General features: G+C 40.6%; 1 protein-coding gene across 1 annotated transcript; it reads right to left on the reverse strand.

The window, feature by feature from the left end:
- Nucleotides 1–1,514: 1,514 nt before the first annotated feature.
- Nucleotides 1,515–8,847, reverse strand: LOC122733660 (ubiquitin-like modifier-activating enzyme 1). The gene is made up of 25 exons (XM_043974240.1): nt 8,731–8,847; nt 8,578–8,636; nt 8,254–8,422; nt 8,015–8,149; nt 7,743–7,849; nt 7,367–7,457; nt 7,143–7,275; nt 6,942–7,039; nt 6,550–6,696; nt 6,249–6,425; nt 5,751–5,855; nt 5,589–5,669; nt 5,281–5,436; nt 4,985–5,150; nt 4,261–4,457; nt 4,095–4,159; nt 3,699–3,894; nt 3,530–3,604; nt 3,106–3,295; nt 2,928–3,016; nt 2,689–2,781; nt 2,318–2,509; nt 2,090–2,191; nt 1,904–2,004; nt 1,515–1,722 (listed from the first exon to the last, which is right to left on the reverse strand). Exons 1-25 carry the CDS (start codon nt 8,845–8,847, stop codon nt 1,587–1,589), a joined length of 3,177 nt encoding a protein of 1,058 aa, XP_043830175.1. The 3' UTR covers nt 1,515–1,586.
- Nucleotides 8,848–13,377: the final 4,530 nt, after the last annotated feature.

Genomic DNA, 13,377 nt, shown 5'->3' on the forward strand with positions numbered 1-13,377 from the left:
AGAAGGCTGCTGAGCCCTTTCAGGGCTGCTTTCCACCTTTAGAGTCCACCTGAGCCACCTAACTCTCATTTGTGTCTCCATGAAGCTGTACACTCCAGTAAACCATTTTGGCAGACAGGGTAAATGAAGTTGAGGGTAACTGAGGGGGGTCTCAAACCCATTGGTGATTTGCGGGGTGTTTGCCCCAAATATGTGAAGACTTCCCCTGGTGAAATGGGTGGATGAGAACAATTTGTTCCAACAGCCATGAAGGCACCTGAAATAGGCACTGAGGAGTTGCTTAAAGCATGGTGAGACAATGAAGACCCCAAGGTCATCCACTGCATCTCAAGCCATCACCATTTGTCTTGACTCTATCCTGCTACTAGACTGTGGAAGAGTGAAGCTGATGACTTCTTCCAACACTGCTTTGATTAAATCCAATTTATGCATGAGTCAAAAGACATCACCCATACCAATTTATATAAGAGTGCTTTGATAATTCCAGAAGATCCAATTTCAAATCCAGCCTGAGAAACTTAGTCCCATTTTCCAAGTTAGGAAACTAGAGGAGATGATGATGTCTTGCCCATAATCACATGGCTAGTGCAGTCTCTTTTATCGAGGAGAAAATATCTAATAAGCATTTTGGGATGCAGGGCCAATTTGGACATTTTGGGTAATGATAATGTGCTGGGCAGAAAATATATGCTATTCCTAAGGACAAAGCACCTCTTTCTGCACAACTGGGTTCCTTATAACTACTTTAACCCAAGGACCTCAACCTCCTTCAGATTTCTTATCTCCAAAAATGACAATCAGCAACATTGAAAGCAGCTAGGAAAGAAAACCCAGTCAGTACCTGCTACTCACTTTGTTTACCACTGACAAAAATTTCCCAAAACTATCATTACTAGCTCAGAAATTAAATTGCCATTGTACTGTTCTAAATACTTCTGGGATTTGGAGAACTCACTGGACATCTTCAGATCAAATTCTGCAAGATTGGCACTAACTCTAATTGCTTTTTGAGCAATACTGGTTGTTTGTCCTATGATAAGTAGCTTGCACAGCATGACTTTTACTCCCCCACCCCAGCCTTGAGAATAAGTTCATAAAAATTTGATTACCTTAGAGACTGCTTCAGCATTTTTTCATTAAGTTAATTTGAGAAGTAACGGTTGGTCCTTGAGCAATTTTCTGAACTAGTCAGAACTCTTCAGCTCAAACAACCTTGTTCTAGCTTTAAAGGTCCAGGGATACTTTAAACTGTTTCAGGGGTTCCCAATAAAAAACACTCTAATCTATTTCCCAACAGAGTTCTAAATTCTCAAGTCTTGAGCTCAATATAACTCACATAATAATGCTGTCAGCAATTTCTGTTAATAACTCTTTTATTTTGAATTCAGGTTTTAAACAGTATTACAAAGGTTCCCCATGTGTCCTGAGTGCTAAACTGAGCAGAGCTAAACCAGTGGCCTAGAGGCTTTGTGGATCTGGGCCATCTGGCTAGCCTTATTAGGGAAAGAAGGTGTTTAGGAAGGATAGTGGAAGGGTACTAGGTTAAGAATGAACAGAGATGGGGCAGAAAAAGCAGCAGCCAAGGATCAGCGGATGGTGTATCGTACATAAGGCACCTCCACATCCTCACCACTATCATCATTGCAGCAGAGCTCCAGCACCAATGCCCGCACATGACGGCCCAGCTTCCTCTTTGACACTCGGCTCACAATTTCTGTCATACTGGGGTCCAAAATAGGTGAAGTTTTGTTTTCAAAGAGTCATCTCCAGGGAATTTTTTCCCACCTCCCCATGGCTCATATTATTCATTGTATGAATGGAAGAAAACTGGGCTTACTAATATTCCTAGGGAGAGGTTGTTTCTAAGGGATCTCTCACTATTCCCAATAGTTAGAAAACTCACGGCTGATCTAGTCGCTCCTTGAGTTTTGTAGCTGGCATGAAGAAAGAGTAGAGCATGGACACACCCTGGGACAACATTGTGATTTCCAACTTGTGCTCTGTCTGTGTAGGAGTAAATAAAAAGATCAGATCAGAGATCTCCCTTTCTCCCTCCCTGGATCCACTCATCCCTCTCCTAGATCTCTACCTTGAAATAGTCCAGAAACTGCTTGAGGGTCATTTCTTCGCCCCCTGGCTGTAGCCCCTTGACTTCAAAGCGGTCCCAAAGAGTCCATTCATGGTCATAATACTGTGATTAGGAAGGTCCCAGGTCTATAATCAGCTCTATTCATTCCCACAATGACATATTTTCCCATCTTCTCCCCATGGCCCTTCATCCAGCCCTTTAATCAGTTACTGAACTTTTTGGTGTTACCTTGTGACGGGGTGCAGCAATAGGCTCAGAGAAGCCAAAGAATGGTAGAGCAAGGTTGAGGAAACCATTTTTATAGGCTTCAAGCCGTTGGTGTCCCTGTACTACCTTATACAGCTCCAGGCATACAAGGCCAACCACTGCAGCAGTAGTTGTGGCAATGGCTGGGATGATCTTTCCCGCAATCAGTTTGCTCTGTAGGTATCAGATATGTACCCCCCAGACCCCAGGCTGGTTAGTCTTAGGACTAAAGCATGAATACATTTTTACGTCTATATATAAACATTTATGTAAACATACATCTTCAGAGCACTCACACCCACATGCTCACACACACACACACACACGTTATATATCTAAAGTCATAAACTCACCTTGTGCCTGTCAGCAGGTGGAATATCATAGTTCTCGGCACGCAGGTTAGAAGCAGCCACAATGAAATCCATATGGAAATTATTATCATTGTCCTACACAGGGGAAGGTCAGATAGGATAGCTAGCAACCTTATATTGTCCACCAAATGAGGAACACACAAAACCCACCACTAACAAGTATACATACACAAAAACATATATTCCCCTTGAATTATCCTGGGCCCACAGCACCCTTTCACCTTCTCAAAGTCGATTGGGGACATCTTGAAGCCGGGCAGCTTCTCAGGGCTAGGTAGCATGGTTTTCAGTTCCTCTAAGCGGCTATCATCTAAGGAAGCAAGAACAGACAAAAGGGAGAGAAATGTTTCAAGACTAAGTCTTATCCCACTGGACAAAAAGCAAACAAATGGTACTCACCAACAGAAGCACTGGCACTCTGTAGTTCCTGATCAGAAACGTGAATCTTGACACCAGATTTAGGGGTGAACTTGGGGATATGCACTGTCTGTAAAAGATTTGCAACTGCAGTCCGGTCCTTTGAACCTGCTAGTCCATATGTCTGTGCAAAGAGATTGGCAGCTGCCATGATGTAATCAAGGTGCAAAGGCTGTAGGGAGAAAACCAAAAAAGGATCCACAGGATCATAGGTAACTGTAATAAAGGATCTTAAGACATGACTACTGCAAAGAGAAAACTAAAGCTCAAAGAATAAGAACTTAAATAAGATCACATGGACAGTAAAAGTGACTTGAACCTAGGTTATTCACTCAAAATCTAGAGTTATTTTAAAAATACCCACTTCCCAAGGCCCCAGAAAGTTGATATAATGTATCATACTCACATTTGTGACATCAAAAATAAGGGGATGTGGGCATCTTTTAGGCCCAGACCAGAAAGGGGTGCCAGAGCTTGTGAGCTGCCAGAGATTAAAAGGGCAGGAATCCCCAGGTTAAACAACAACTTGCCCTTTGAAAGCCTAGATACAGTTGAAAGATTAATGAGTTAAATACCTGTTCTGGAGGAAAGTTGTGTAAGAGCTGATGGATATTATTGGCATACTGGGAGTGCCAATGGAGGCAGGCCCACCTCACACAATCAGTCCAGTCATGGGGACGTTGTAACACCAAGCTCCGATGTACAGCCTCTAGCACCTCCAAGGGCTGTGTTCCTGCCAATCTCAGAGTTCGTTCCACAAACTTTGGATCCCTGTAGGTGTAACAGATGGAAGCAGGCAGTCAGGTTTGGAAACAAGACAATTTTTAATATCTAGAGATGGGAGTCACATAGGGTCAAATGGGAGTTATTTAAAGCCCACAGAGAAACAAAAACAGGTAAAAGATGCCCTGGTGTAGCTTAACTAGGGCCAGAGAACTAGAATTATGGGGTAAGGAACCAGCAACACTCACGTGAGATACTGGTTAACATTCTCTGCTGGCTGCTTAAAGAGGCCTTCAAACTCGTCCCGGGCCCACTGTGTGGGGTGAAGTATGGATTTTTAATTAAGAGAAGGGATCTAATTACTTTCACCTCCCCCAATAAAACATCTCTAAATCCACGGCCCATTTCCCAGACCTGAAGTGTGTGTTCGATGGCATTGGGAAAATTCTTGAGCGTACAGATGGGGATGGATTTCTCAGGGGGGTCCTGGCTGGAGCTGTAAGACTCTGTCAGAAAGGGTATCACCACCTGAATATTTCCTTTGGTTCCCAGTGTGCCTGATTCTAGTAGTGGTTTCCGGTAATACACACAACGTCTGTCCATATACATTCCTAGAATAAAAAAAGAAACGAAACCCAGGAGAAAGCAGATGATGTGGGTTAGGATAGTGGGGATAAAGGCTTAACAACACAAGTTCATAAAAACCCTCATCCTAATAAAAACAGCTTCTAAACCATACCTGTTTAAAATTCCCTCAATGTTCTCTGTTATCAATTTTAAATTTAATTCTCTAATACTTCCACTCATACTTTTGCCCTCTTGGATAAAACACAAATGAATTCCCTCTTCCACTTGATTGCTCTTCAAATTCTTTAAGAAAACTAACCTGTCCCTTTATAAATCTTTTCCACAGGCTAAAGATCTCCCAGTTCTTTCTATTTATTCTGGTAAGACACATGCTCAAGGGCCTTCAGCATCCTGATTGTTTTTCAACAGCCTTCCTAAGCATACACCTAAAACTGAACAAAATACTCTAAATGTGGTCCCTCAATTATCTATTCCTGAACAGGTTCTCTTAAATTAATTCAAGATGAAAACGGTTTAGACAAGGAAGGGGATATCAATCTCTTATCCTCACGGGCATCAACATTATCCAGTGCATTGGCCACACCATCCAGGGCATGGAAAAAGTCATCATCATAGATCCGTTCTGTATCAGGTCCCACTCGGTTTTGGTGACTAGTTATGTGCATCTGTGGGTTCATCTGTTGCACAGCAGCAGCTGCTGTGTCTGACTTCAGCTTCTGTTGGGTTAGAACACCAAAGAAGAGACCAAAATTACACTTTGGATCTATACCTCTGACCCAGAATTTTGACTAAGCAACTTTGTGCATGTCTGTAAATACACCTGGTATTTATATGTCCTACTCTTACCGTGACATCCCAGGGCCGGAAGAGAAACTGTCGATTAAGGTTGGACTTTTCAATAGTGTCCATGTCTGTAACAGTGATATCGCCTCCTTCCCCACAGCCCAATCCAATCATGGCAAAATTCTTGAGAAGTTCACAGCCAAGAGCCCCAGCTCCAACCTGAGGATGTAGAGGTCCATATGGAAGGACAACAAATAGAAAAATGAAGCACTTAGGATAGGGATGAAGAGTTAGGGTGTGAGCATGAAACATCTGAGTGGGATGCAGTTAAGGGATAGCCAGAACACACTGGAAAACTCTAGACCACTGACCAGGAAATACCGCTGCCTGCCCAGTTTCTTCTGTAGGTCAGAGCCAAAAACAGCCACCTGTCCATCATAGCGAGTCTGACGCTGTAAGGAAAAAAGCCAATCAGGTAAGTAAACATACTCAAAAGTTTCCCTACTCACCCTGGTACCTAGATAAATATATACCGGCTGACAGTTGGCCTCTGTAAGGGTCTCCTTATCTTCAGGCAGGCACTCCAGTGCATCAAAGTAAAGCCACTGCATGATAGGCATGAATTTTCCTGAGCAGGCCTAATAATAGAGTACAAAAAAATTCAGGAGTTCAATGAAATCCATTTTGGAAAGGCTTGTAGAATGTAAAATGGTTTAATACAGGACTTAGCACATCAAGGATTGATAACTTCAGGAAGTTAAAACACACCACAGAGAAGATGAGGCAATAAAGATAAGTTTTGGGGTAATGGAAGGACACACAGATTAGCTTAGCGTGGATGCCACAGACCTAGAAAAACAAAAAGTGAATATGGTCCAGAATTCATTTAGAACCAAAACAAAGACATAGCCCAGAGTTAACTGAAATGATACATTAAGGTAAAACATGGTAGATTTATTTGAAAACATGGAGGTCATCCTTTCATTTTCCATGTTTGGAACTGGGCTTCTTAAATTTATTTCCTAGCTTACCTTCATTACTTCCTGAGCAGCCAGACCCCCAATAAAGGCATTGATGGGGGCTAGGTCTCCAGCTGCCATATAAGCCAGCTGTTGTACCAGCTCCTTATCTAAGTTTTTCTGTTTCATGTGGGGTGAGGAAGCTTCATTTATTGCCTGTGCCAGTCCAACCATTTCTGTGGCATCTGCCTGTAAGTAGGGTAAGGATGGTAAAATGTGAGCTCATAGAAATCATATCCTAAAAGGCAACCTCTCCGTAAGAAATAGGTTTCTATCCCAACTCCCATCCTTTCTTCTTTCTGAAGAAAAGCACCTGGTTTCGGGGATGTGGCAGCCGGCTATGCTGGCGAAAGAACTGGTGAAGAGCCTGAAAGGCTATGTGCAGATGAGGTGGATGTGAAAACTTGGCAAAGTCTGTCATCACAAAGTCTGGCTCAGCCAATGCTTTGGCCAGGGATTTCTGAAAGGAAAGGGTGAAGTGGGTGAACCAGTCAGTCTATAAGCATTTATTAAGCTCTTATTCAAGAGGGAAAAAATGCATAAGCAGTAGGGGAGTTTAGGATAGGAAAATAGGCTTTGACCTGAATCTTGAAGAAAATTAAAAAGGTTGAGATGGAGTCACAGCAGAGAAATTGAGATATCTACCTTGTTCAGCATCAACCTCTATCACTTATACTCCTAATACTTCCCATTCACAGGACTCACAAAATTGATCTTCCTGGGCACTTTAACCTGTTGGACAATACCACCTCGAACATAGTCTGAGAACTTGGTTGTGTCACAGATACTGAAGGTATATGGGCCTGTAGAACCAGAAGATAGAAGTCAGAGGATGTGACCCAGCTCCCAGTCTTTTTTAACTGTGGCCCCATTGAATAAAAAATGTGAAACCCTCCACTGACTCACCTAGGACTTTAATTTCCACAGGTGGGCTGCTGTTAAGCTCACTCATACCCTGTATCTCAGTGAAAGAGACAAAGTCACCACTCTCAAATCCATGGCGAGTCTCATCCAAGCAGGTCACTACCCCTGGGCTATCCTAAGTATACCAAAGAAAAGTTGGGCTGTGATGGGGAAGAAGAGCAACTGTTTTGCTTTGTGTCAAGGAATCCCAATTTTTAGCCCCTCACCTTGGTTACCATTGAAACCATGGCAGTGAGTGGTTGTTCTCCATTTGAGTCAATTAGGACCATTTCCTCCCCAAAATCACAGAACAGTTGCCTGAATAGATATTGTAGAAAAAAGTTTGTTCTCAATTTCTTCTTCTGTTTCAAAGAAGATTTATCTAACAATTTACTAATCTGCCCCAAGAGATTCTATAGGACTGTTACCAGATTGGTTTGTTTGCCCCAGGGGACTTTAAATTATCAAGAGATAGACATTTAAAACAGATGCCCTGGTGAAACTGTTCTGGAAGACCCCATATGTAAGGTGGATATGACTTCAGAAAAACATTTAAGGAAACTCTACAGGATTGGTACAGTAAAAGGGAATAGTAATACTCACCCAAACAGACCACGAGTGTCAGCCACTACCAACTTGATAGCATGGCTATGGCAAAATTCACCAACCTGCAATTGTTCCTCTAGTGTAGAGTTGGTGAGAACTACCACCTAGGGGTACCAGAAGAGAAAAAAACAACAGGTCAATAAAAAGGGGAAAGGATAAACACAAATAAAATATCTTTTATGGGGAATTTTAGAGGAATCAAGGACATCTCAGTCATTTATTAAGTTTTCGGGGATGGAATTTTGGAAAGCCAAATGAATTCTGCATACCTGAAAGCTGCTTAGGAAGTCCTCAGTGAGGGGACCTGTATATGCACCAACAGGTACATAAGTGTTGAGCTCAGCCAGGTGAGGCTGTGATGCTTCAGCTCGATTCTTGCCTACATCTTCCTCTTGCAAATAAAACTGAGAATCAGAGAGAAGGAAAGTGAATAGGTTGAGTTAATGAGTTACCAGAGACTTTTGGTTCATTAAGGTTTTAAAGGCAAACATAAGAATTGATAGGTTACCTGGGAAGAGAGGTCAGCCCACTGGGCAGTACCTTGGTCATGTAGGGTAACAGCTTTGACACCACCAAGGATGATGTTCTTAGCAATCTCAACACCCAAGCCACGCAGGCCAGATATCAGGACACTAGAAGTCTGTAACCGCTTCATTGCTTCATGGCCCAAGACATATCTGGGAAGAGAATGAGGGCAGGTGCTGAGTAGAATTGGGCTTAGTGAAAGATTTATATTTCTATTTTGCACAACCTCCCTTTTTTTCGGTTTCTGTTGTTGGGCACCAACTCCCCTCCCCCCACTGTGCTCCCATAGTGTTTTCTTTGGCCTTACAGTTGTCTTGAATATAGACCTTCGTCTATAACTGCTTCACTCCCATTTTTTGCCATTCCCTGTAGACATGTTAAGAATTGTGATTAGTAGGGCCTGGTAAGCATTATCAAATTACAATTATTTTTGTCACAATCTTTGAATCAAGATACTAACGTTGGCAGGTACTGTGGGAGATTCAGTAGGTACAAGATGTGCAGGGGAGTGGTTAGAACCTGGATTTGGATCAGGCTTGGACACGCAACGTTTCTTGGACAAAGGCGAAGTGGACATCTGGTTGAAAAGGAAATAAAACCCTGAGTTGGTTTTAATGTAGTCTGAGGGTAAATTAAAAGTTCAAGAGGATGAAGAGTGATGTGCATTTGTTAAGAAATGAAGTAAACGAGTGTTAAGGACATAGCTAACGCAGTTTTGGGGAGTGTTTTTGATGGAGAGAAATCGAGGAAAATTAGTTTTGGATATTTAACTACTTAACTTTTTGAGAAAATACGTTGTAGGATACGGGACAAATGGAAAATAAGCGTGTTTTGGTAAAAAAGTTATCAGGCGCAGTTAGGATAGAATCTATTCTTTAAAAGGTTCCACATTCTTTCGTTTTTAATTACCTCACACACACAAAATGGCGGACGAAAGTAAAGCGTCCCGGGTGTTTCGCCCTTCCCCCTCCCAAATAAAAGTTGCCGCTAATGGTTTACATATCGAAAAAAATCACCACAGAAACTTATAGATTGACGGGGTCATTTTTTGAAGTTTTTCTTAAAACCAAACTTAAGGTAGTTACATATCAAAGTGCACGTTCTAATGTAGTTGAATTATTACCAAAAAATAAAGATGCAAATCGTCAAACGCCAACGAATGAAGAATGCCTAAAGAATTGCATTTAAAGTAAATAAAAAGTAAACAAACTATCCTAATGATAGAAAACAAGTCTAAAAAGCCATTTCAATTAAAATTAATTTTCTTCTCCCTTTATCCCACATTACAGTATCATCACATTCTAATTTTATTTAACCCTGTTTAATTTTCAAATTTTACCAATCACAAAGTTACAAACAAAATAAAACACCTTTTCTCCTCTAAAAACGCTACGTAGTCTCGCTTTTTCCGGATCAGCCTTACCCCCTCCTTCGCAGCGTAACAGTCCGAGCTTCGCCTTCCTCTCCCACTAAAACAAGTTCCCAACGCAAAAGTTAGGGACAAACGAACAAGGCATCGCGGGATCAAAAGAGGATTGTACCAATTGGTGGACGAGGAATTATTTCTATGAAGTCACTGTAGATATGCCTCAAAATGCTGATCCTACAACTGAACATCCTGCTAACCCACATTAAAACCTTTCTTAAAACACATTTTTTCCTTTTTCTCTCCTATTTCTCCCCTATTCTTCAAAAACGAATCTTAAGGCCCTTAGACTAAAAGATATGGTATAGTCCAAAGTTAGTCGCAAGGTATCTTGGGTTTTTTTTTGAGGAACAATAGCCTGGAACACGAGACGCTACCCTGATTTCGTATATAATATTTTTTAAAGACTCAATTCTTTTTTGTAGACTGCAGTAATTTGGACAAGCTTAGTTTTAAAGTAAGTAGAAAAAAAATAGTTGTAGAGTTGACAAATTTTCTTTTCAAATGTTCCCTTTAGACTAATGATGAAGCATATTATTTGCCTCCAAAAAAAGATTTAAGACACTGAAGTATGTACTTTTTTACTTTAATTTTTCCTTTTATTCGAGTTTTCTTATACAAAATGACTAATATGATGTTTTAAACTATGTCTAATTGTTTACTGCCTCAGCGATGGCAAGGGGAGGGAAGAAATGAGGGATAAAATTTAGGAAACTTAAATGTTTATTTTTTTTAATATCCCCTTCAAAAAATTAAGTATACCGATGTTACCACGAACAAACATAACCCAGGACTTAGATTTCAAGTAAAAAAAAACAACAACCTGTGGTTTGGTTAAATGAATAGAAATCCTGAAATCACTTACACCCGTAATTTTAAGTAAAAAACTATATGAAAAATGCTGATTAAAAACCCTACAATTTAATTTCTTAAAATGTTGAAAAAGGGTAAATACATGTTTTTTTTTTTACTTCAACCCTAGGAAGCCATCTACTGTATATGAAGAGAAACTAAAATTTTACACAATTTTTTAGAAAACACAAATGAAAAGTAAAATCAATTAACACAAATTATGAAAGATGAACTCTTAATGTAGGTTTTTACCTATAAATTTATGATCATGACTGAAAAAAGTAGAAAATAATTGAATACCAGTATGGGGTATGCTTTGGTCGTGAACGATTGTGATTTGTTCCTTTTTTGTGAAAATATGCTGCGTTTTAAGATGTCTTGTGTAGACCCCCTCAACAGCAACGCTCTTCTCCCTTAGGTTGATTTGCTTAAGGGAAATCCTTTTTCTCTGTAAATATTAATATAAAATGGAGTACAAATCAAAATTCAAATAAAGTACCACACCACACCCCTAACCCTCCCCCCCTAGCCCGCCCGCCCCTTTTTCCCACTTTTGCACCAAGCTGTTGGATATAGTCAACCAATTGCCTCGACTCGGGGGGCGTGGCTTAGGAATCTAAGGTCTTAGTGACGCAAAAAAACAGCCAATGAGAATCGAGATTTGGGCAAGCGCGCAAAACGCAGCCTCCAATGATTGTACGCCAAGCTCAGACTTGCCATGGTGACAGACTGAGGAAAGTCAGTTGGGTAGGGGCACAAAAATCGCGAAGTCCGCCATTTTGTGTTGGTGTTTCGGGGCAGCTTTTGGTAGAGTGCATTTGGCTTTGGTCGGGACAAGGGGGGGGGGGGGAAGGGGCGGTGCGGGGGTATAGCAAAAATAGTACATTCCCTGCCTTTAGCCTTTCCCTAATTCAGTCTATGTGACAGGGTGCGAGCCTCGGTGTAGTCCGTTATACGTTTGCGCGTGCGCCTGAGCGAGGGGGCGTCTCGCCGAACTCCTCGCCTCAGAAATCGAAAGTAGCAGGTGAGTGAGAGGAAGGAGAACTGAAGAAATACTGAGGTACAGACCCAGGCTGAGGATTAAGAGAGGTAGGGTTATGGGGTGTTTGTGAGTTTGGTTTGAGGAAAAAGGGAGTAACAGACTTCTGTGGAAGTATGTGTATGAAGGATCATTAATGGGTAGGCCGTTGCCTAGGCAGGCAGAAGCTAGGTGGGTGGGAGGTTTGGAAGGAAACCGCTAAAAACGGTTAATCTCCCCTCAAGCCCTCCCTCTCCGTGAGGGAGGAAAATACTTGACGGTTGGTTCCCTCCTTATTCAAAAGGGCGACATGAATGGACTAACGTGAACAAGACACAAAAGCTAAAATGTTAAAATGATGGTCAGGGCAGCTAGGTGGCGCAGTGGATAAAGCACCAGCCCTGGATTCAGGAGAACCAGAGTTCAAATACAGCCTCAGACCCTTGACACTTCCTAGCTGTGTGACCCTGGGCAAATTACTTAGCCCTCATTGCCCCGCCCCCACATAAATAAATAAATAAATAAATGAATGAATGAATGAATGAATGAATGAATGAATAAATAAAAGTGTGGGATTCTAAATAACACAATACTGCTATAAAAACTAACCATTCTCACTTACGTTTTCCTCACTTTGGACAGAATTTATCCGTAGGGAAATACTGTTGGGGTGGGAAAACAGTTTTACATATGGATTATTTTCAGAAAAATAAAAGTAATTTTCCTGACGGTGACACGTCACAGTAACCACAGGCATTATCCTTAGAACCCTTGAGAACAGCTCATTTCAAACCTTTTATATTCTACCCCAATTCTTATTCTGTTTATATCAATAATAAGTTCTATATACCCTTCAACACACCATCTTCTCAATGGACTTCATTCCAAAAATAAATTATTTCGTAACTCTAAAACAAATTTCTTTCTACAAATCTGCCCCTCTACAATTTTAATAACATTAACTTTCTTCATTAAACAACTCCTTCATAGCAAGGTCTATTTTTTGCCTTACTTTGTATCCCTAAAGTTTAGCACAGTGTCTGTCTCAATAATAATAAATGATAGTCAATTCCCTTACTCCAATTCTTACTTCCCTAGATAAAAATGACTATTCAAAGACACGTGTTCAAATGTTAGTAAAAAAAAAATCAACTATTTTTTTCACCTCTGATTGGATTGCTATCCCTTAATTACAACAAAATATAGCACCAAGTTATAAGTTATAACCCTAACCCTAACCCACCTTCCTGATTTCAATTGTAACCCTGAACAATTCACTAAGCCCAGTTTGCCTCAGTTTCCTTAACTAGATAAGAAAATGTGATACTCCTGTATCTTAGTTAAGAAAAACCCACCTAGAATCACAAGGAGTCTGAAATAACTGAACAGCAACAATTAACCATCACTCATCTCTAATACTTTCCTGTTAAAATAGTGAAAGGGGCATATTCTTATAGCTTCCTTAGAATAACTTCCCTTAGATTGCTCCATCAATTTTACATATTTAAGTTGGATGTTGTTTGTCTAATATAACACATCTAAAGACAATTAGGAGATGGTAGCAAAATCAAAGTCAAAACTATTTTGTAATTTCAGCTCTTTACTGATTATAACAAATCACATCACACACCAGTTTTACTTGGTTCAAAAGGGGTACTTTTTGAAATACTGTAGTTATTTCAGCCTAAAAAACAAAAAGAGGAAGAAAAAATACAGCAACTGTACTAGGAGAACAAAGGAGTTTATAACAAAGCAGCTTTTAGGATTATGTGACTCAAAGTAGGGAATGTCAAAATGAAATTACGTAGCTA

Source organism: Dromiciops gliroides, chromosome X, assembly GCF_019393635.1.
Source record: "Dromiciops gliroides isolate mDroGli1 chromosome X, mDroGli1.pri, whole genome shotgun sequence".
Classification (NCBI taxonomy): domain Eukaryota; kingdom Metazoa; phylum Chordata; class Mammalia; order Microbiotheria; family Microbiotheriidae; genus Dromiciops; species Dromiciops gliroides.